General features: G+C 39.7%; 1 protein-coding gene across 4 annotated transcripts in view; it reads left to right on the top strand.

Annotated features, from left to right (window-relative positions):
• The window catches only part of LOC133443781 (CUGBP Elav-like family member 2), a 43551-nt gene that overhangs the window by 6908 nt on the left and 14985 nt on the right, over positions 1-21658 (top strand). For all 4 annotated transcript variants that reach the window (XR_009782691.1, XM_061720999.1, XM_061721001.1 and 1 more), the window contains exons 2-5: positions 7866-8062; positions 17661-17743; positions 19628-19676; positions 21007-21141. Coding sequence is in view for 3 of the 4 variants with exons in the window: in XM_061720999.1 (XP_061576983.1) it covers positions 7866-8062; positions 17661-17743; positions 19628-19676; positions 21007-21141 (464 nt within the window). In the remaining variant the exon portion in view is untranslated. The remainder of the gene's footprint in view (positions 1-7865; positions 8063-17660; positions 17744-19627; positions 19677-21006; positions 21142-21658) is intronic.

Below are 21658 nucleotides of genomic sequence, written 5' to 3'. Positions count from 1 at the left end.
TGTGTCTGACTGAAAGGTTGGTCTGTAATTTGTTTTTGTTTTAAGGAAAAGAAAAAGTGTTGCATGAACAAGTCAGGTGTTGCCTCAGCTGATAGGATTGAGAACATGTAATAACAGGAAAACTTCTAGTGATGGATTCCTTTTGAGTTGAAAGCATCTATGCTGTGAGGGGAGTCATTTAATGTATAGTGAATTGTACATTTTATTTTATCATGGCAAGTCTGAATTTTACAGATTTGGTTAAAGCCCCCCAAAGTGTGCCATGTGCAGTAATTTATGACAGTCCCTCAATACACACTACTTTTAATATAGGGTGGCTAATGCGGCTTTGGTAACAGATACAGCTAAAGGACAAGTGTTAAATATTTGAGTATAAACTGAAACCAAAATATTCAAGGGTAGGTTGAATTAATTTCGGATCGTATGTTTCATACCACAGTTTGCGGTAATGGATGGCTGAGCATATTAGGGTCGAAACCATATTCAGAGTCATCGGTGCAAATGCTTCTTGGTGGATTGTTTCTCTTTCTGTTAAAAATGGATTGCAAGCCTCAAGATTTAAATCATTTCCTCATAATTAGTTGGGCTTTTTAGATCATATCTTTTCTGCAACAACGTCATTCATAGCTGCCAGGGACACTTGGTGCAATTCTGTGGCTAATGGGATGGGCCTTGTCATCAGATGTTGGCCATCTGTTAACATGCAGCCCATTCAGAGGATGGTTGAACATGTCTGTCTCAATCAGGGGGAATGCAACAATGAAATTAGGCCATTCTGAGTTGTTGTTTTTTTGTGTAAATGTTAGCAGGAAAGCATTATCTACTGTGTAGAAGTCAAATAAAGCTCATGTTTTCTCAGAATGCCAGCAATTTTGGATCAATGGTCCTGCAATAGCTCTTCTGTAATCCTCATTCTGAATTTCTTTTTTAGTTGCAATTTCAAGGCTGTTGGGATGTTTTAGTCCAACACTGTAAAATCGTATTCAGAGAATAGATAAAGAGGAATGTAGGGCTTTCTGTGTTGCATTGAATCAGAGTTATATGGACATTAAGTTGCTGAAAGGGGGAAAAAAAAACTAATTTCTGTGTTTGACAGTATTGGCAAATGTCTGAAGCTGACATGGTCAAAATGTCTTGAGGCAAAGGGGCCTTTCAGTTCATTACCCAAAACAGAATAATATATTTTTCTGAAGTGTTCAAAGCAAAACCCGTTTGATTTAGTTTTTGATTAAAGCCATGCAGTCAAGTTTTATTACATTGAAGGTAAAATATACTTTTTAAATGGTTTACAGTTCTAAAAAACACATACGCTTTCAGACATGCCCTGCTTTTCATTAATCAGATGCCAACTGTGTGTGTGTACGTGCGTGTCATATCTGAATAACTCCCCTGGTGTTTTCCTGTTAATTCTGTGGTGGTGGTCTTAACTAGGATGAACCGAGGGGCATGTATCACTTTCAGCATGGGACAATGCTGAAATACTCCAGCCACTGCACCGAACAGATGCTCACAACAGCAGTAGGTTCAAATCTTGGACATCATTCTGTCCAAACTTTATTTTTTGTGCGTTTACCTGCTGTGACCACAGAGTCACATGAAGGAGAAAGTTGTTTTGAGTTGAAACTTTACCACCTTTTCTCCGTACATCAATATTTTCAATCGCTCCCATCTACGTATGTTTTGTGCTTGTACATATAAAATCCAAGTCATTATTATTATTATTATTATTACATTTTTATGAAATGTTAAAGCAATACAATGTAGTTTCTTTTGTTTTCTACTGAAATTGAACCATAACCATCCTATCTGGTGCAAATGAAATACGTGAACACATTGGGGTTCTCAATAAAATGTGTGGAACAATGACACAGATGTAACCTATGACTGTCATCGGTGATGAGGTTGAAAATTATTGCTAATGTCTTGTCTGAAAAAGATGCAATGGTTTGCATTGGCAGCAGTGGAAAAACTCCAGACTATCACGCAGCTTTTTTTTTTGTGTTGTTTTGATTCCTAATGGTTTGTTGGTGATTAATGTCCAAACACACATGCTGAGCTTTCAAAATTATCCACATAAACAGTCAAATTGGCCGACATTTTGTTATGGCCACAGCAAAGGTGTCCCTGGCATACTTGCACGGTCAGAGCTCACAAACAGGACACACTATCCAGATAAATCGTCTGTTTTTATGGGTGCCACAGAAGTAAGCATGCAACTGCCGTGACTTCGGCTTTGGGTGACTCGTCAGCTGCTGCAGGGCGTCACAGAACATGATGAACTGCCATATCGCTAGGTTGTTTATGGACGCTCAGTAAAAATCTTCATGACTGTCGGCTGGCAGTTGGTTTCGGGAGCAGAGTCTTGCAGTACTCACCGATGTGATTATTGTATTTTTGAAAAGTAGTCTGTCAACATTTTCTGTATCACAATACAGACTACATTTAAGATGACTGGTGGAGACGTATTTGTTACCTGTGGATTTGCAAAGCTTGTTTAAACCCATTATGAACACTCTTTTGCCCCTTTTGCTGTCAGGGTATACTTTAAAGATTGAGACACAATGTCTTGAGATTTCTTGTGTTACACCCAACAAAGTTTAAGCGCCATGTTAAGAAGGTAAATTTGAAAAGTTTCCCAGTTTTTCTGGCCTAACTGAATAAGTAAGGCAAATATGTCTGTCTTATCTCTGTTGGGTCAACTATCAGTTTCACTTTTGGTGGTAACTTAATCAGTTGATGCATCTTGTGCCTGATTTGCTACAGGCACATTCTGATTCTTATAAATAGCATTCATGCTTGTGCTATCCAAGCTTGCGAGCTGAGTCACATTTTCTTTAAATGCATAGAGGATCTTAAGTCTTTTTTTTTTTTTTTTGTTTTGTTTTGTTTTTTTCCCCACAGGATTCACAACATTGTCAAAGTAGTGTGAATCCTGTGAAAAGTTGCAAACTATACACATGTATGGAACCTACATGTTGGAGTTTATGCTCGTCTGTTGTTGTCACTCTGTTTTCTTTTTATATGTAGCTTATATACCAACAGACCTTTTTTTTTTTATATATAAATGCATACATACATACATGCATAATAAATAAAATTAAGGGTGTAACGGTACACAAAACCAGTTTGATATGTACCTCGGTTTTGAGGTCACAGTAAGGTAAAGAAACACAAAACATAAAAATTGCTTTTCGTTTAATTTTCAGCTTTTGCAAACGGTTTCTACATTTCCTTATAAAAATGAAACATAAAAAAGTGTGTGTTTGTGTGTGTATAGAGATACATAATAGGAATGAAAATAGAATGCCATTTAGATCTATTACCAAGTCCTCCAATAAATAATTGTTCAAATTTAACAAATATATAAAACGTTTTTAAAACCTGTGTTCTCAACAACTGAGAGTGGTCGCAGATCTGCTGCCATTTAAAAAAAACCACCAATGGCATTAGTTGTTGCTTTAGCCCGGTCTGAATTAGTGGCAAACAGTTGCTGGAATGCCAAAGGTAGCTGCGTTGACACCAGGTTGGTTTCTGTCCCTGCAGCGATATTCACATTTGCGTGGGAGCCGTTTCAGATGCGTTATGAGGTTTGGCGTGTTTCCAGAAACATGCCCGATGGTAAACAATGTCAGCACACGGCTCTCGTCTTATCAACTTGTCTTTTTCAGTGTTTTTTTTCCCCCTGGCAAACCGAATTGTTTCCAAACAGGAGACCTTAAAGATACGGGAGGGTCTTCAAGCTTCCGCTACTTGTTTGACTCAACCATAGAAGAAGACCGTCTGCTAGCGGGGGGTAAAAAAAACTCATGGGAGTCTGGTACCGTTACACCCCTTCATTTATTTATTATATTGACATTTCTGGAGAACTACATGTCAGGATATGGCAGATGTTGTAGTATAGGTTCCCTGCTATGACAGACATGTATTGTAGGTTCAACATAGAAGCATAAACCACGAGTGTCTGAGTTTAAGTATAGCAAGCCACTGTGCCATAATCAGTAACATAGACACCGGTACAGACTTTCACATGTGTAGGGTACTGAAACACATGGTGGTTTTTCTATTGCCATGCACTTTTGTTTTCAAGGAAGAGGTAAGCAGTTGTAGCTCTAAAGAAAGCAATCAAAATCTGCCTCTAAATGAGTGGCCATTTTAAAATTGTTACATTTTACCAAGGGGGTCTGCTTGAATACCACTGCATTTCCTGAATAGCTGTTCTTGCAGACCTTTTTTCTCCCCGTTATCAGATAAGTTACTCAGAATTGGTGACTGAAATGGCAACACTAACCAGCGGTCACTTCTTTTAAAAATGAAACATTGCCTGGTGAAATTACCTTGACGTCATGTGTGGTTTGATTTCAACTGTATTTTTACATACAGCAACGGACAATATTAGCTCTCATGTGCAGCATGCAGTCAGGCTGCATCTGCGCCGCGGGGCGGTCAGCGATGAGGGGGGTCGAATTCTTACGCTCACGGGACTGTTCTTGGGACTCTTAAGATGAATTGAACCAGTGTATCCAGCACATCAGTACAGTCAACACTGGTGGCTTTTGAAAGAATATGCTGACAAAGTCATGGACAGAAATGAGAAGTGTGAAGCAAGTCTGCAGCTGACCAAGATGTCAAATGCAGAGGAAAAATGAGGAGGTGGGACGCACTGTGAGGAGAAATGCGCTCTGTCATGGCAATATAGGGAGAACAGATGGCATCTTATTAGACAGTGTTGTCTTTATTTTGATCTTCATCTGGCTGGCTGTTGGCAGTGCTGTGAATTGAATTGTTCAAGTATTCTATTTTTTCAATAAAAAAAAAAATGTAACCAGTTGATGCCCCCAGTTATTATTTTGATTTTGAGAAAAGGCTGGCGCCCCACCATGAACAATTCAGGACTTTGTGGCTTTATTGCTCTGTGCCTGTATCCATGTTACTGTTTTATAATGTAAAAATGCCAGAAGGTAAATCATTTTAAAAGATTTTATTGGCCAATTCAGATTTCTTTTTGAAAAACCTTGGCTTAACAACTTGCCTGGCATCAATAATTATCAGTGTAATGAACATCCCTTCAGCCTCACTCAAGCACCTCCATCAGTCTGTTGGTTGCTTTTAAAAACATTTTTATATATATTTTAAAAAGAGAAATATTTACCTCTATTAAACCCCATGTTGACATGTCCAACTGTGCATCGGAAATAAATAATTCACAGCCTTGTTCAAACGTTTTTTTTCTTTTTCTCGGCACTAGTGGCCTTTATTCAAAGTAGGTAGACGGGAAATGGGTATAGAGAGAGGGAGGAAGATATGCAGCAAAGAGCGACAGGCGATTCAAACCTCCATGAGGGCAGTAGCCTCTGTAAATGGTGCCCGTTCAACCCACTGAGCTATCCACGGCCCCGGATCAGTCTTTGGTACCATGTAAGACAAATTTAATATAAAGGAAAAAAAATTGCCTTTTGATTGGCTGCCAGTGGATCGTCATGTTCATGCTATGAAGCAATTAGCAGTTTGTACTCGCTGGTTTTAACCCACCGTCACTTAGATTAAATGGTTTACTCTGATTTCACCACCAAAACAATTGAAATGGGATATTGACACCCTGCATTACGAGGAAACAGGCTTCAAGACTGATCTGGTGATTTAGTATATCTTTATTTGAATCCCATGTGTAATGTGGCGATGGGTTGTATTTTAGATTTTATTTTTTTCTTTCCCTCTCTTTTGTAGGGAAAGTTTTTCTTTTTTAGTGAGTTGCAATCAAAAGACCCCCTACAAAATGGCATTGGAGTCCTACTGGGAGATCTGGATAGGCTGTCAAACGACAGGGCTGTGGCCTTAGCAGATGAAGCCCCAGTTGCGATGCATCCCTCTGACCTACCCCATTGTGCTGCAGAGGAACGGTGAATTGTGTTCTCCAGTATGGGGGAACAATATGTGATTGTTCCCCTGCTGTGGTGAAGAAGCCGTAGGTTACTCTCTGTACCATCGCCAAAGCGCCTGAGGAGATGAGCTGCAAAATCTCTGCCTGTTCAGCAGTGATTCGTGGAGGTTTAGAGGTGCGCGGTGCTGTTTTTGTGTTTTTGTTACAAGCGGGTGGGAGAGGGCCACTTTTCCCTTCCCGGAGTAGATTGGCTTTTCTTTCAGTAGAGTATTTTTCTGTTACCACTTGTACATTGAAAGCCTCCAGGGGAAAATAAAACGTTTCATACCAAAGCCCTGAGTTGGATTTCAGAAGAGCGAGATCTGAAGCTTGATTTGTTAGCATGTCATTTAAGTCCCTCAAGGAGTTTGGTGTTTCTGCAGAACGACTGGGCTCAATATGTAAAAGATGGATGTCTCGTGTCCAAAGGTCTGTAGAGCTTTTTGTTTTTAATAAAAAAGTATGTTTTTCTTTTCTTGCCACTCTGTCAATCTTTGGTTTTGGAACTGTTTGTATCCGACTTGTATATATGACCACTTTTTTTTAGTCTGTGTTGGAAGTTTCACATTTGATTCAGCATGATTTTCTGCCCCGGTGCCTCTAAATGTTTGTTGCTTGAGCTTCTGGTTTAAATCCAATGCTTCTGCTTTTATCAGAAATGCGTGTTCATCTGTTTTTTGTTGTGAGAGCGACAAAGGTGCTTCACTTATAGATACACTGGTGCATATTGATTTTTCTGTCCCTAAGGCATCCCTTGAAGGAAACTGCACGGTGTAGTATTTCATTCATACCCAGCAATACTGAACTACCTCAGACCAGCCCAATTGTTGCTTACTATTATTGTAAGAATAGACTTCAGAGGTTTTCTGTTTCTGCTTACAATCTTTTACTATCTAGTTTGGCATTTAGTCCTTGAAAGCAGTTCTGGAAGATGCCCAGAGCTCCAAATCTGGTAGACCACCAGGCCAACATTGAAGCTTCGTCAGACCCTAGAAATCTTATTTATAATGTTTAGTTGGATCATTTTTCTCTTATAAAAAAAAAAAAAAAAAAAGAATTCAATTTTATTTCGGGGGAAAAGGGGAGGCTTAAACTTTTTCGCTCTCTGAAGTCTTGTCCTCAACCACATAAAAATACATTTTTGTACACACCTAGGTTAGGACAGTTGATTCCTTGATATATTTGGCTTTTGGCATTAATACAAATTCAATTAAACTCTACTAATAGGTTGTTGAGCCAGTGTTTTGTCAGTGTCAAACTTGCCTGTGCCTCTGAAATGTAGTATTCTGTATTTGCTCTCGTATTCTGCCCCCCCCTCCCCCGAAAGCTTGGCTGTAGTAGAAGCGTGTGTTCAAATGAGTAATTGACTCTGTGCATTTAAGGATCATTGCTTCTCACTATATAAATTTGATGAACTGTAATTTAACCTACACTGAATGAGCTCTTTGGCAGTTTTAACTCTGAAAGGCTGATGGCACTTGCTGTGCATTCTTGGGATTTTCTCAAATGGCTTTCAGTGACAATGTGACTTATGATTCTAAAATGGATGAAATGGAGTAGTTCTTCCTCTCAACGTTTCCTGTGTGGCTCTAAGGTTTGCATTAGATTATATCATTTGCTTTGAGGAAATGGATGCACTTACAAACTTGAGATGAAGTACTAGACAGTGAGCTGTCAAACAATCCTGAAATTTAGTCTTTCTGAAACGACAGGTGATACATTCCAGCATATCAGTTGTGCAATATGAATGTGCAAGACACCAGGGCTCACAAGGAGCCAAACCTGTCTTCGGTGTTTCGTCAAACTGCAGAGTCGGACTGTTTCTTTGCACCTTATTGATGCTTTGATCTGTTAATGCACTTGGGGAAGTGAAAAAATATCAGTGGTGAAGAGTTGAAATTTGACTTTTACATGCCTAACTACAAAACTTTCCTTTTGCTTCTCTTAGCAACGGCAACAGCGGCAAGATGAATGGGTCACTGGAACACCTGGACCAGCCAGATCCAGATGCTATCAAAATGTTTGTGGGACAGATTCCCCGCTCCTGGTCAGAAACAGAACTAAAAGAACTGTTTGAGCCCTTTGGCGCCGTGTACCAGATCAACATCCTCCGTGATCGCACCCAGAATCCTCCTCTGAGCAAAGGTATGACCAGCAAGCCGCCGCTGCCCCCCAAATACCACACTATATTACCTGAAGAACCTTTTAGCCTGCTTTGGATTTAGTATAAGAAGCTACATGTTTTTAATGTTTCTGAGTGAAAAACCTCAGTCCTAAACATATTGTGTGTTGCTTATGAGTCAGTTGGTTTTGGAGTCCACAAATCACATGTAATAGCTACTCAATAAGCAATTTGCGTAGTTCAGCTATACGTTTTTACTTTTTTGTTTAGGGAACTTAAAACTACGACGGAGTATCAGGGCCAAACTAAGACAAAAAATTTTTAAAAAAAAATGGAAATAACGAGAATAAAGTCGTAATGTTGTGAGAATAAAGTCGTAATATTACGAGAATAAAGTCGTAATATTACGAGAATAAAGTCGTAATATTACGAGAATAAAGTCGTAATATTACGAGAATAAAGTCGTAATATTAAATATATTATAAATGTATAAATATAACTTCACAAGATTCTCAATATTCCTCATTTTAACACAGGGAGAAGATGCTCTTCCTGTTAGAGTTCTCATAAATTAACACTTTATTCTCGTAATATTACGACTTTATTTTAATAAATTAACACTTTATTCTCGTAATATTACGACTTTATTCTCATAATATTACGACTTTATTCTATTACGACTTTATTCTCGCACCATTATGACTTTATTCTCGTAATTTTACAACTTTATTCTCATTATATTATGACTTTATTCTCGTAATTTCCAATTTTCTTTTGTTTTAGTTTGGTCCTAATACTCCGTCGTATAAAACATCATATTCAGTAGTAAATCTTTTTCCAAGAAAGGCAAACACATGACCGTCCCTCTCTTCTCTGTCAGTGGCAAGCTGTTGTTGCCTTCCTTTGTTCTTATTAAGCTTGAGGCACAAGGTTCATGCTTTTCCTTACTGATATTGATTATTAGGGCTTGCAGTACAGGATACTTGAAATGTGCAAATTTACTGGCCCATTTTGGGTCACCTAAATGTAGACTACTCTCTCATATAGCAAACGAAATCTGTTACTCCCTACAAGCAGATGGGTTTCAGAATCTTAATGGAGGTTGCTAGAGATTTCTGTGAATCTCCTCTCAACATGAGTTGGAGCACAAAGTTGGCAATGCCTCATATTTGTGCTTGATTAGTTGGATTCAATGTGTTCTTTTGTGGTTGCAGATGTTGGATCACAAGTGGGGGGCTGATGTGGTTCCTCGTTGGTTTATTTTTTTGTGAAAAAGATATTACTCAACAAGAAAATTGTGTAATCTGTGCTTCTGGCAAGTTCTTCAAATGATGGCTTATTTTTGTCAGTCATGTCTTAATTTTTTATTCCTCCGGTGTATTTCTAATCACTAAAGTAAATGATGTTAAATAAGGCTGGGTTAAAAAAATCAATTAATCGATTTGAATCAATTTTCCTTTGAACGATCCGATATTGATTCATAAAATCCCCAAATCGATCATGTAATGTCTGTTCTACCATGTGTAATGCAGCCTGCAGTTTAAAGCCAGGTAGTCTCACATGACTTGATAAAATTTTTTCTATATGCTTCTAAAAACTATGCATGTTGGCTGCTTATAGGATCTATGTCGTCGTTGGCATGTGACCGTTATTTGTCGCTCTGTAAATGCACCCCCACATCAGTAGGTGGCGGTGTGGGTGGTTTTCTGCATCGCTGTTGCTTGCAAACCCATAGTTTTCTTGTTGATTTGCGATATGTAGGTCAGATATGGCAACAGAGAAAATAAAGAGCTGATAAATGTTTAACGATTTTTTTTTTTTTTACTGACCAGCAATTTATCTACCTGAACTACTGATATTGCTATTAAGCAAACCGTACGAATAAAGACCGACATCAGCAGAACAAATACATTTGCTGGCTGTGTTGATGTGATGGACAGTAACATTTGGACAGAGTTCCACATCAGAGAAGCTTGCAGTGTAAGGTTCCCCTTTTCAATGTAGCTGCACCCTCAGTTCAGCACAGAAGCACAAACTATTGTATACATTTTTTTTTTTTTTTTTTTTTTTTAAATAAACACCGCAACCTCTTAAATTCTGCAGTTTCATTCATGTAGTGATGAATTGAGCGTCAACATACTTTGATTTTTCTGGTTCAAAACAAAAACTTAGTTTGCTTTGCTGTTTTTACTAGCGTAGGTTTTGATGTAACCTTTAAATTTTCAAAGCAATTCTTTTAGAATTAATTAAATGTGAGTAGGCTGTATATTAATGCCATATGGAGAATTGCACTAAAAACCTTTCCGAAATATAAATTGGTCAAAATTGCACATACGAAAAAAGACATCTTGGACAGAAGTGGTCACTAAATTGAAAGAAATCAAGTGCTGATATCAGGAAAAAAAACTCTTGAAAATCTTTTTTTTTATGCTCATTGTTTCATTTATTTCAAACTATTTGATAACTAGTGCTGTCTTTTGATTTTTATTTTTTAAAATCTTTTTAACCATGGTTAAAAACACTATTTTTTAACCTGTTTAAAAAAATACTTTATACAAATGTACAACTGGCTGAGGCTTCCTCTTTTGAGGAGATTGTTTCACAAGTTGAAGGGATAGTCTTATCCAGAAAGCAGTCGTTTTATTTTGGTAAGTCAGATGACAAAACAAATCAGCAAGTGAGAAGTAATGCTGACGGATTACTCAACAATTATGTGTCAAATTTTAGAATAACTCTTAACCAAGAGTTATTTAGAATCTCAGAACTGGAAATGAAGAGCTTAGTGGTGCGCAGTCATGTGGTTGTCACTATGTCAATATTATATGCTCAAGATAATTCAGACAGTAAATTGCAAATCAGCAGCTAGGCTACATGCCAGTCTTTCGTAAAAAGACACAGTCATAGAGCACTGGTTTCTGAAATATTACTATCGGTCTGGCTGACATTGTTGGCTGGATGTACTTCTGAGACTAAACATTTTCAAAGAGTGAAGACCTATTACTCCTTCCTAATATAAATGGTATTTGGCGGTTGTGATGAAGTAAAATTTTCTGTCAGTTCTACCGTGGTTAATAAATCCCATTATACTGCTGTGAAAAGGGTGTGGGCTCTTGAACTGTTTGCGTGTTGCAAAAGCTCATTACTGTTAAATTTATAACTGCAAAATAAACATTAACAGCACTTTGACTTGTAATACTGCTATATTATGTTGAAATGTGTTTTCAGTGTCAGTCTAGGAGAATTGTATAAAATGGGTTAATAATTTACTACCATGACAAAACTACCTACTGCAGTTTGTCAGTGTTCAACGTTTACCCATAATACCACACAAACATCAGCTTCCTGGATGAAGCCAAGGAGGAAGTAGCCAAGGCACCTCCTTCAAGTTTTCTAAGGGAATATTGAGGCTTTCCTAAGCTAATTGGTACCCCTTTTCCACCAAACTGGTTCCAGGGATGATTTTGGGCCAGTGCTGAGTTTGGAACCAGGCTTTCTGTTTTCACCGACAAAGAAATGGCTCCGGGCCAAAAAAAACGGTTCCAAAGTAGCACCAACTCTTTACTGGGCTAGAGGAAAGAACCGCTTACGTAAGCGGAGGGGGTTGGAGTTGTTAAGACCAACGGCAGTAGAAAGACTGCGAGACGGTGACATTTTTCAAATAAGCGACAAATTAATATGGACACAGCAAAGCAGCAGTGGTTTGTGGAGGAGACAACCTGTCTTTTAGCGATATGATACAAGGAGGGTGCTACGCGGATCAAGTCCGTGTAAAGCCGCGTTTATACTTGCAGTTCAGAACGCGTACGCGAGACGCAGGATACGCGTGACGTCACGTCTCGCGTATCCTGCGTATCCTGCGTACATTTGACGCGTCGACGTGCACGTTCTCAAAAAGACACTGAACGCGTACGCGACCTGCAGTTCTCGCTCTGGCCGCTAGTATCGCTGTTCCCGGTCTGATCCCAGCTGGCACGACTATGCTGCTCTCCCCTGGAGAAAGTTCCCCGTGCATATATTTATGCAATATTTAACTTCCCCCCAGGGTTTCCGTTGTCCGGTAAAATATGCCGAAGTCCGGTATTTTATAATCTCTCCGGTCAAAATACTCACTGGTGCTGCGGGACTAGAGTCCCCGGGAGTACCGCGGATGGCGAGCCCCGGCCGCCGAGCCCCGGACAACCCCCGGCGGCCGAGCCCCGGCGACCGAGCCCCGGTGGCCGAGCCCCGGTGGCCGAGCCCCGGCCGCCTAGCCCCGGCCGCGGAGCCCCGGCGGCCGAGCCCCGGCGGAGGTACGCGCCGAGCCTCGGTGCCTCCCGGAGCCGGGAGGAAGCGGAGCCGGGAGCCGGGAGTCAATTGACGGGACTTATTTTATTTTAAATACTCTGTTTTTCAATAAAAATACTATTGAATGACTTGCAAATGAATGACTTGGAATCATATTAGGAACAATACATTTTTTTACCATGTTAATCTTTCTTATATTGACATCTACTTCTCCATATGAACCTAAAATTAACTGGATTTATTGTTTCGTCATTCTTGTTGAGATGGGTGAGGAGAATGCTTGATAAATTAGTCTGGAAAGACTATCCACTTTTGATAATAAGCAATAATAATAAGATAAGATAAAATAGTCCTTTATTACTCCCTCAACGGGGAAACTCACGTAGCAGAAGTACACACACAAACACACACATGGAAGGGGGTAAAACAGTAATATAAATAAGTAATACACATTAAAAAAAGAGTAATAATAATAATAATAATGTTATGGTTTTCTTTAGCTTCCTTCTAGGCACCCAGAGCTTTACAGAGATCATTATTCATTCACACACATTCTCCCCGGTGGTAGCTCCGTCTGTAGCCGCAGCTGCCCTGCAGACTGACGGAAGCGTGGCTGCCATATCGCGCCAAACGGCCCCTCCGACCACCACAAACATTCATACACACTCATACACATTCACACGATGTTATAATCTCCTACATCATCCAATATTGTCCTGTAAAAGTGTTCGTTTTTCTAATCTGCTACCGCTGCTGCTGCTACTACTTCTGCTACTTAATATAAGTAGCTTTTCCAACTGTTGCTCTGCTTACTGCCCCCTATCGGTCACCATCGGTATGACAGGCTCTACTCGGGTGGTACGCGACGTACGCAGTGGAGCATGAACAGACACAAAGCAGGCTACGCAGGCTACGCAGGTTACGTGCGTAGAGTATATTTCCGGCTTTAGAGCAAATACAGTTACGTAAGGACGTGGCTCCCCTTAGCACCCGAGCTATGAAAAAGCAAAACAGTTCTCAGCTGGTTCACAAGTTGAGTGACTACGTTTACATGCAGTCAAAATTTGGGTTATTGCTAATATTCCGGTTACTGAAACATTCGGAATATTCCGTTTACATGCGTGAGCAAACAGGGTTATCCCTGTATACATGGTAATTAATCATTTGGGATATCTGGATCAAAACAGCGATGCGCAGAGAACATGACGCAATTACCGTCATTTCCGCTTCTTCTTCCTGTATCTTAATTCAAAACAAATGCTGCTTCTTGCTATCCTGTTACTTTCTACCGTCTACAAATGCCAAAATGTTCATATCCTTCATTACATTTATGAAATTATTAGTCTCCTCACTCCAAAAGTTTGGTGTGGTCTTGCGTTTCTCCATGTTTAGAAGTATTTCCTGGACTCAAAAGACCAAGATTCCTTACGAAAAGAGCATGCGCAGAAAACAAATTCATGTTCCGTTTGATGGGGATATCCCGTTAGGCGTATACACGTTTTTAAAAACCGGAATATGAACAAATTCGGGTTATTCAAAGGGGTTATTGGTGTTTACATGGCCGTGCAAAACCGGGTTGCTAATATTCGGGTTTTAAAAGGGTTATTGACTGCATGTAAACGCAGTCAATGAGTTGTGAACTGTCCCAGACCCGGCCCTGGAACCGGTTTGGTGGAAAAGGGGTATGAGATACAATCTCTCCAGTGGGTCGTGGGTCAGCCCCCAGGGCCTCTACTTGGTTCGACATGCTCAAAACCCCTCCCCAGGGAAGCATCAATGAGATGCCCAAACCAACTCAACTGGTTCCTCTCAACGTGGGGGAGCAACAATTCTGCTGACTCCCTCCCAAATGGTGGAGCTTCTCACCCTATTTTTAGAGAGTCTCACCATAGCAATATATAAGGTCATCACACTGGCTTGCTGTTAAAGTAGAAAATCTTACATTAGCTTAAGTACAGATTGCCCAGAGATGGCAATTTGTACTAAATCTGTAAGGTGAGTCCTTTTGTTGGCCAACCGATAGCTACAACATTCGAGTCACCAAACTTTAATTTAACATTTAAAAAGAAAAATGTAATGGAGGTAGCGGGCTAAAAATAAGGCTAGTAAAGGAGGTACAGCAGCCTGTTTATTCACGGGTTGATTGTTACTGTCTGTGGTTGCTTAACATCTTTGGAAAATATGAATTTGCAGGTTTTCTTTAAGGAAATGATTGGAGCATCTCTATATTGCACAGAATGCCCTTTTTTAATGTATTTGATTGGCTTGTCATTTAGATATTTATTAGGTTTCTATGGGTTCTTTTTGGGTCCTTGGCTAGAAAATGCTTAAAATCTGTTAGAGCAAAGTGAAACGTATTTCAGTCTTGTTGCAGGAAAGATCTTGAATTTGCACAATCAGGATTGATTAAAGAATGTGTGCCCTTATAACATCAAATAATCTTATGCCCAAAGGTAAACCAGGGAAAGAAAAACGATCATTCTTGTAACTCAATATACACCCGGCTCTGTTCATTTTATGTGGGAGGCTGCAGAGTTCAAAGCCTCTTTTCTTTTTCTTCGTCTTTTTTTCCCTTCTTTTTGCACAGCTCCTCCCCTGTTCAGTGCAGTGTCAGCTGTGATGGCTTATTGACATGTTAATGCAATGTTAATGTATTCCAATAGATAATCTGGCCTGATCACAGCAGTCATTGGCTCACCCAGGCTGTGTGTGTTGAATTTTGTTTTGGTATCGCACAATAATTTCACCTTTGTGCTTCTTTCCCAGTATTTGTACAGGGAGATGTTATGGTTTTACCGCAAGGGTGTCCTGATATCAGCTGGCTAGTGTTTTATTTGTATGTGGAAAAAACTCCCAATGCCACCTTGTGCAATCAGACTTGCTTTTTCCCTGGTTTGTTTGTCAGATGATGGAAGCCCGCTTCCATTTTGGTTGTTTACTCTGCCATAGATTTGTTTTAGGGTCATCAGATTTGTGGTGGTTTTTTTAGGTCACATCCACTGCTGATCATTCGGGGGCGGGGGGTCATCTGATTATCACGCCTCTCTGGATGGTTTATTTAGCTCTTGAAAATGGGAGACCAGGCTAAGTAGCAGAGAAAGGGAGTGCTCAGCTGGTTGTGAAAGAGAGGAGTGCAGCTTGATGCATATTGTAGTTCAACAGCCCTCCCCACGGCCTGGGAGCTCCAGTAATAGAAGAATACACACTATGTAGGTCAGAGACGCTGCAGTGCTCCACTTCCTCAGCCCAGTGAAACTGACAGGCTGGAACGCCACTGGCGGTCTGCTGGGACGGAAGGATGAGAGGCTTCTTTTTTCCTTTTTGTTTTTTTATTTTACCCCGCCCTGCTCCTCATTTCTTCCCCTCCCCCATCACCTCTCTCCCTCTTCTCCCTTTTGTCTCTTTGTGCTGTTTTCATGCCTCATGTATTTATGTTTGGGATTAGATTCTTATGTAACGCATCAATTTTCTGTCAGACGTATTGGTTGTCTGTGCCGACTTGCCCAGATCGTGTAGACTCGCCAACTGTGCATCAGTGTCTTCTGACAGCTATCCAGCCCTGTGGTCATCTCTGTGGCTTTGTCACGGCCTCATATCTCATTACTCTCGTGTCCTTGCTGCAAGCTCCTACATGGTCGGCGTGCACCATCTCATAGTTGGTGCCAAGAATATCCTGTCCACATGTTTCAGCTGGGGCTGCAACTAACGACTATTCTGATAATCAATTAGTCCTTGACTATTGAAGCGATTAGTCGACTAACCGTATTATGAATATCATAACTATTAAATATAGTGATGCACCGAAATGAAAATTTGTGACCGAAACCGAAAATAATAATAAACACTTGGCCGAATACCGAACATGGTTCTTCGCAGTTTTTCATTTATTTTGCAAATTTTTTCACCATTGCATAAATCAAATAAATTTGATTTAGGCATGCTTTTAAAAGAAAAATATCTTTTACAAAATTACAAGGTAGAAAACATTTGTTGAACATAAAAAACTGAAATTTTTTTAATTTCCCAGCATTTCTTAAATATTCCAGCAGACATTATACCAGCAAAGAACAATAACTTAAAATAAATAAATTAGCAAAATAAATTTGTTGGCCATCTTTGAGCTTACGTTAAGCTTAACTTACTGAACATTGTAACATAGGCCTTAAAACAATAAAAATGCATTAAAGCGCTCAGGGTTTTTTATCATTTCAAACGATAAATCAAACTTGTAGTGCTGAAAGACTTTGCAGATGTGCCCCCTCTAGATATTTGAGCAGAACATTCATTGCAAACAGCCATTCTTGTATTATTCTTTGCCACTCTAAAATACTTCCACACTGCTGACATGTTTGCACCGCACCACTTCACTCCACGCTCTTCCACGTTTGATTTCGTCATCTAAACGCACCTGTAATAGATTGATTTATGTTGTTTTGGTTCCACCTGCTGGTGAATGTTAGTTAAATTCTTATGTGGTTAGTTTTTTGTTGGCCAACACTTTATGTGGTGCGCAACCATTACGGGAGTGTTATGTGGTTAGTTTTTGGTTGGCCAACTATTTATGTGGTGCGCAACCATTACGGGAGTGTTATGTGGTTAGTTTTTGGTTGGCCAACGATTTATGTGGTGCGCAGCAGTTACGGAGCGGCCAGTCTATTTATATTACAACGCTGTTATTAATTGTTCGGTTTTTTTCCCACTTATTCCACCGAACACCGAAAGTGTTTTTTTGCCATTTTCGGCCGAACAATTTCCGTTACCGAACAATCGGTGCATCACTAATTAAATAGTTTTTATTTATTAGAACTTAGCTTTTAAATGTTGCATATGGTTGTGCTATTTATCATTACTTATGTAATAATTAACAATAAAAGACAAGACTTCATTCCAAAATTCATCTTTTAATTAACTTTGCCACCATATTCTTTACCTGGCGCTGTACTCTATTGCGCATTTGCACCTCAAAGATAGGAAGGGAGGCAGATGCTCTGTTGAAACACATAGAGTGACAATAGCGGCTTTAATGCTTTTTTGTATGTGCAGTTCTCACTAGAGATAGGTAGGAAGGAGATGCCTCTCCTTAAAATTGTTAGTTGTCGACAATTAAATCTTTTTGCAACAATTTTTTTTTCCCGACAACGTCGACCAATTGTTGCCCCCTAGTTTCAACATATATGGAGAGTGTACTTTCATCTATCCTTGCATCTTTTCTGTTCTGTAGTAGTCAGGGTGTTACATTTAATGTCTATGTGCTGTGTTTTAATGTTGTTTTTGTCTCTTTCTCCCCTCCTCTTGTTTGTCCCCATTTTTTTTATTTATTTTTTTTTCACTCTGCAGGATGCTGTTTTGTAACTTTTTATACAAGAAAAGCTGCACTGGAGGCCCAGAATGCACTGCACAACATAAAGACCTTAAGTGGGGTGAGTAAGCACAGCATGGGCTGCATTTAGCTGCTTGAGTCCCCCTTCAACCCTGGTGAAGGCTGTGAGCGGTATTCTGGCCAATAAGGAGCTCCTGGTTCACTGAATCCTTGTACGGCCCAAGAAATGACTACCACTCGCTCAACACCACGAAGCAGACTGCAAATAGTGCTTGGGTAGAGGGGGATTATTCATATTAATATTCCCACTTTTTGTTGTCAAGATCATACAAACAGTGACATAATGCCCTCATTTTAATCTCTTACACACTTGTCCTTGTCAGCTGTGGTAATGCTTCTTAATTCTGCCATTCACTGAAGCACTTGGTCAGATATTGCTAGATCAGGAGCGTAGTGTTATGATCAATACAGCAATTGAACAATATGAGCTGTTCACAGCTTGTGAAGTTACTATGCTTCATTCCAAAGGTTGCCAAATAGTCTGCCCTCCCCATCTTTCTTTTAAATTAAAGTTGCTCCAATGTTTTAAAAAAAATGAGCAATATGGTCTCAAATTAATTTTGTGAAGAAACCCTGCAGTTATTCACTGAGGTGGACCAAATTAAAGTCTGTATACATGAGTTATTAGTGCAGATACATTTTTTTTTTTTTATCTCAAAGTTGGAACCTGGTCAGACAAAGTGTGATCTCATAGTTCAGCACCTGATCTTGTGACATTAAAGCTTACACAACCGGAATAAGAGCAGTGGCTTGTTAAACCGCTACAATATCTGTCATGTCTGCAAATCATTGTAAATTACTCTCTCATCAATTATATCAATACCAAACAACTTCAGTTGTCAAACGGTTGAGCAGTCTGCTGTAAGAAGAACCCCGGTGAGTGAGGTTACAGGTAAATATTGAACCGGGTTGATGGATGTGTCTAGCAAGCCGAGTATACGATCCCAGCTCTCTTCAATGGAAGACCATCAATCAGCCAGACGTTTCGAATAAAGTGTGGCCCAATAGCTCGGCTTTCAAATCCCAATACCGCGTACGACTGTTACTGGTATTAACTGCAGGTGACAGTTTGCTTTGCGTCACAGTGGAAAAGCTTGCTTTTTTTTTCTTCTTCTTCTTCCTCTCTCTCTGTCCGTCTGTGCCGCTCTCTCCTTGGTCATTGATGCTAGCCAGTCCCCACACTGAGCGGACCATCTGTCCACTTCTCATTTCTGCTTGTACAAAACAAGCCCACCACTTTTTACAAGTACAGCGTGCTCAGGCATCTTGTGACTCGAATTTTCTTTTATTTCATGTCACATGGTTTATAAATACCATAGAGATGCATTCTTAAAAAGATCTGACTCTCCGAAGGGGAAACGAAAATCCTGTTTAAACGGCATAAGATTATATTTCCTTTAGCAGTTCCCCTGCCTCTACTTTCATACATGAATTTAAGAAGGCGCAGCATGTTCAGGGATGTTATTCCAGCTAAAATATTTTTCAGACTTGTCCCACCTTGTTCTATTTGTATACACAAGATGATCTAAGGGCAGCATGTATCTTAAAAAAAAAAAAAAAGTACATTAAAGCTTTGCCAGAGTATCATGCTTGGCACCCATCTTTATAAATTGTTGTGAATAAGGTGAGGAATGTTGACAGGAAGAATCAATAAGTTTGCACTGAAGTCTACTCTCCAGCTATAAGTGAAATTGGACACTGGAGAATTTGTTCCCTGCCAGCAGCTCCGACACCTTCTCCAAATCTGGCATCAGTGAGGGATGATGGGCTAAGAGTCTGAGAACAAAATAAGACGCCTGCTGTAAAGTTCTAGGATGTTAAATATATGTCTACCATTACGATAAGGGACACCGCTAAGCTCTTAGATTGTTTGTAATCATAGATGCTGTTAACTGTTTCTCTACTTTTTCTTATTTTTAAACAGATGCATCATCCTATCCAGATGAAACCAGCTGATAGTGAGAAAACGAGTGGTAGGTGGCTTTATTTTACATGAGGGGTAGCCGTGACGATGCTGTAGAAAAACAGGAACCTTTTATGAAGGAAAAGATTAAATACAGACAAATAAGATGTGAAATTGTTTAAAAAATCAAGGATTGAAAAGGACTTTGTTCAAGAATGTGTCAGTGTTCAATAGGGGTGTAACAATATCGTGCCACAAAATTTTGCGATACAAAAACGTCACGATACGCGTCGTGGAGGTCACAAAGTGTATCGCGATATTGGGTTATTAATATTAATCTATTGTGTTGACTAGTAACGCGCATTCGGCCGCGCGGACCGAAATCTTATTCCGCTCAGAAGAAACTAGTCCCATTTTGCGGTCCCGTTTTGAGCTCTGAACCTTTAATTATGCAAGTCTGGTGTAGAGTTAAGCCTTACCTTATTAAATTAAACCTTTTTCTGGTTGTGAGTAGGATAAACACGGGGACAACTTCTGCGTGAGTTCGAGTGTACTTTAATGTCCCTCAACAGTGTAGGATTTTAGAACATCAACACAACACCTAGTGCTGTATCACTCCGCCCAATCTAAAACAGACTAATCACTACAGATAAACTGACTGTCATTATAGTCCCTGATTTACAGAATATAAAGAATATATTTATAAAATGAGTCCTGAATGACCAAAATAACCTTAACAAAAATAAATCTCCTCTTACACTTATAAGGTGAGCATGAATCAATCTTTTTTTATGATGTAAAATTGTATGTATTTATTTACTTTTATTATTTATTTATTTAATTTTAGTTGTTAAATTTCTGGAAAAGAAAAAAGTCAAATCATACATGAGAGAAACTATTCAGTTTGTGTCTAAATATTTTTACTTGTATGAAACTGAAGATGCATAATGCAAACCTGACATTTACTTTTAGTTCAGTTTGTGGAAAATGGTTGGCCTGGCTTTCTCTTTAAAACTTAAACAGTTATAAAGCATTACAAACTGTAACAATAGGACAAACGCACAGCATTGTTTTGTATTTTGTGTCTTTCAAATAAGACAAATTTTTCCAGTCATATGTTCCTCATTCAAGGTTGTTAAAAGAAATACTGCTATAATATCGTATCGTTATCGTGACCTCAATATTGTGTATCGTACCGTATCGTTACACCCCTAGTGTTCAATTACTAGATGATGAAAAGAGTCGGGTGGTTAAGTGATATAGGTAGGCACAAGTGTGGGGGGTAAAACTGTAAGGTGTCAAGAGGAAAAAGAAGAATATCTCGTGTCCACCTGTTGCTTTCATGCCCAGTAATTGTTGGGCTTCAACTGAATAACTTTTCTCTTTACATCCATCTGCAGCGGTGGAAGACAGAAAACTCTTTATCGGGATGGTTTCAAAGAAATACGGCGAGAATGAGGTCAGAATGATGTTCTCGTCCTTTGGACAGATCGAAGAGTGCAGGATTCTCCGGGGACCAGACGGCCAGAGCAGAGGTAGGTGTGATCTCAGCACGCAGCCCTGAGTTCTGACTCAGAACCGCCACTTTCAGCACAGCCGAGAAGATACACTCATAAAATATTCATAGAGGCACCTCTCTACTTCATTTAAACCTTGCCACCCCCAAATCAAGAGCTATTTACCTCCAGTGGCCCGCTTTCATCCGTATAGCACGTCTTCCCATCACGGTGATATTCATCCTCCACATCTCACTGTGAAGGGCCGCAGCACTCGCTGTCCAGCACAATGGCCCGTCGTCTTGGCAACTGCTAGCTGCTGGTATTCATAGGCTCAGCTGGCAGGCAGCTTGCTCAGCTCCTCCCTTTTCCACCTCCTTCATTACACACTACAAAGGCTGAAATTAGCCTGTCGTTGCGTTTCCCGCATACCTCTCTGTTGCATAAGCATCAGATTGCAGACTGTAGTGTTGATTTAACTGTATGTGCGATTAAATCATCCCCAGCAGACAGTTGGCTGTGAACTTCGTTAGTTAACGTCTGCAGTTGTAACTAT

This window comes from Cololabis saira, chromosome 5 (genome assembly GCF_033807715.1).
Source record: "Cololabis saira isolate AMF1-May2022 chromosome 5, fColSai1.1, whole genome shotgun sequence".
Lineage (NCBI taxonomy): Eukaryota > Metazoa > Chordata > Actinopteri > Beloniformes > Belonidae > Cololabis > Cololabis saira.
This window is presented reverse-complemented; position numbering and strand designations above follow the sequence as displayed.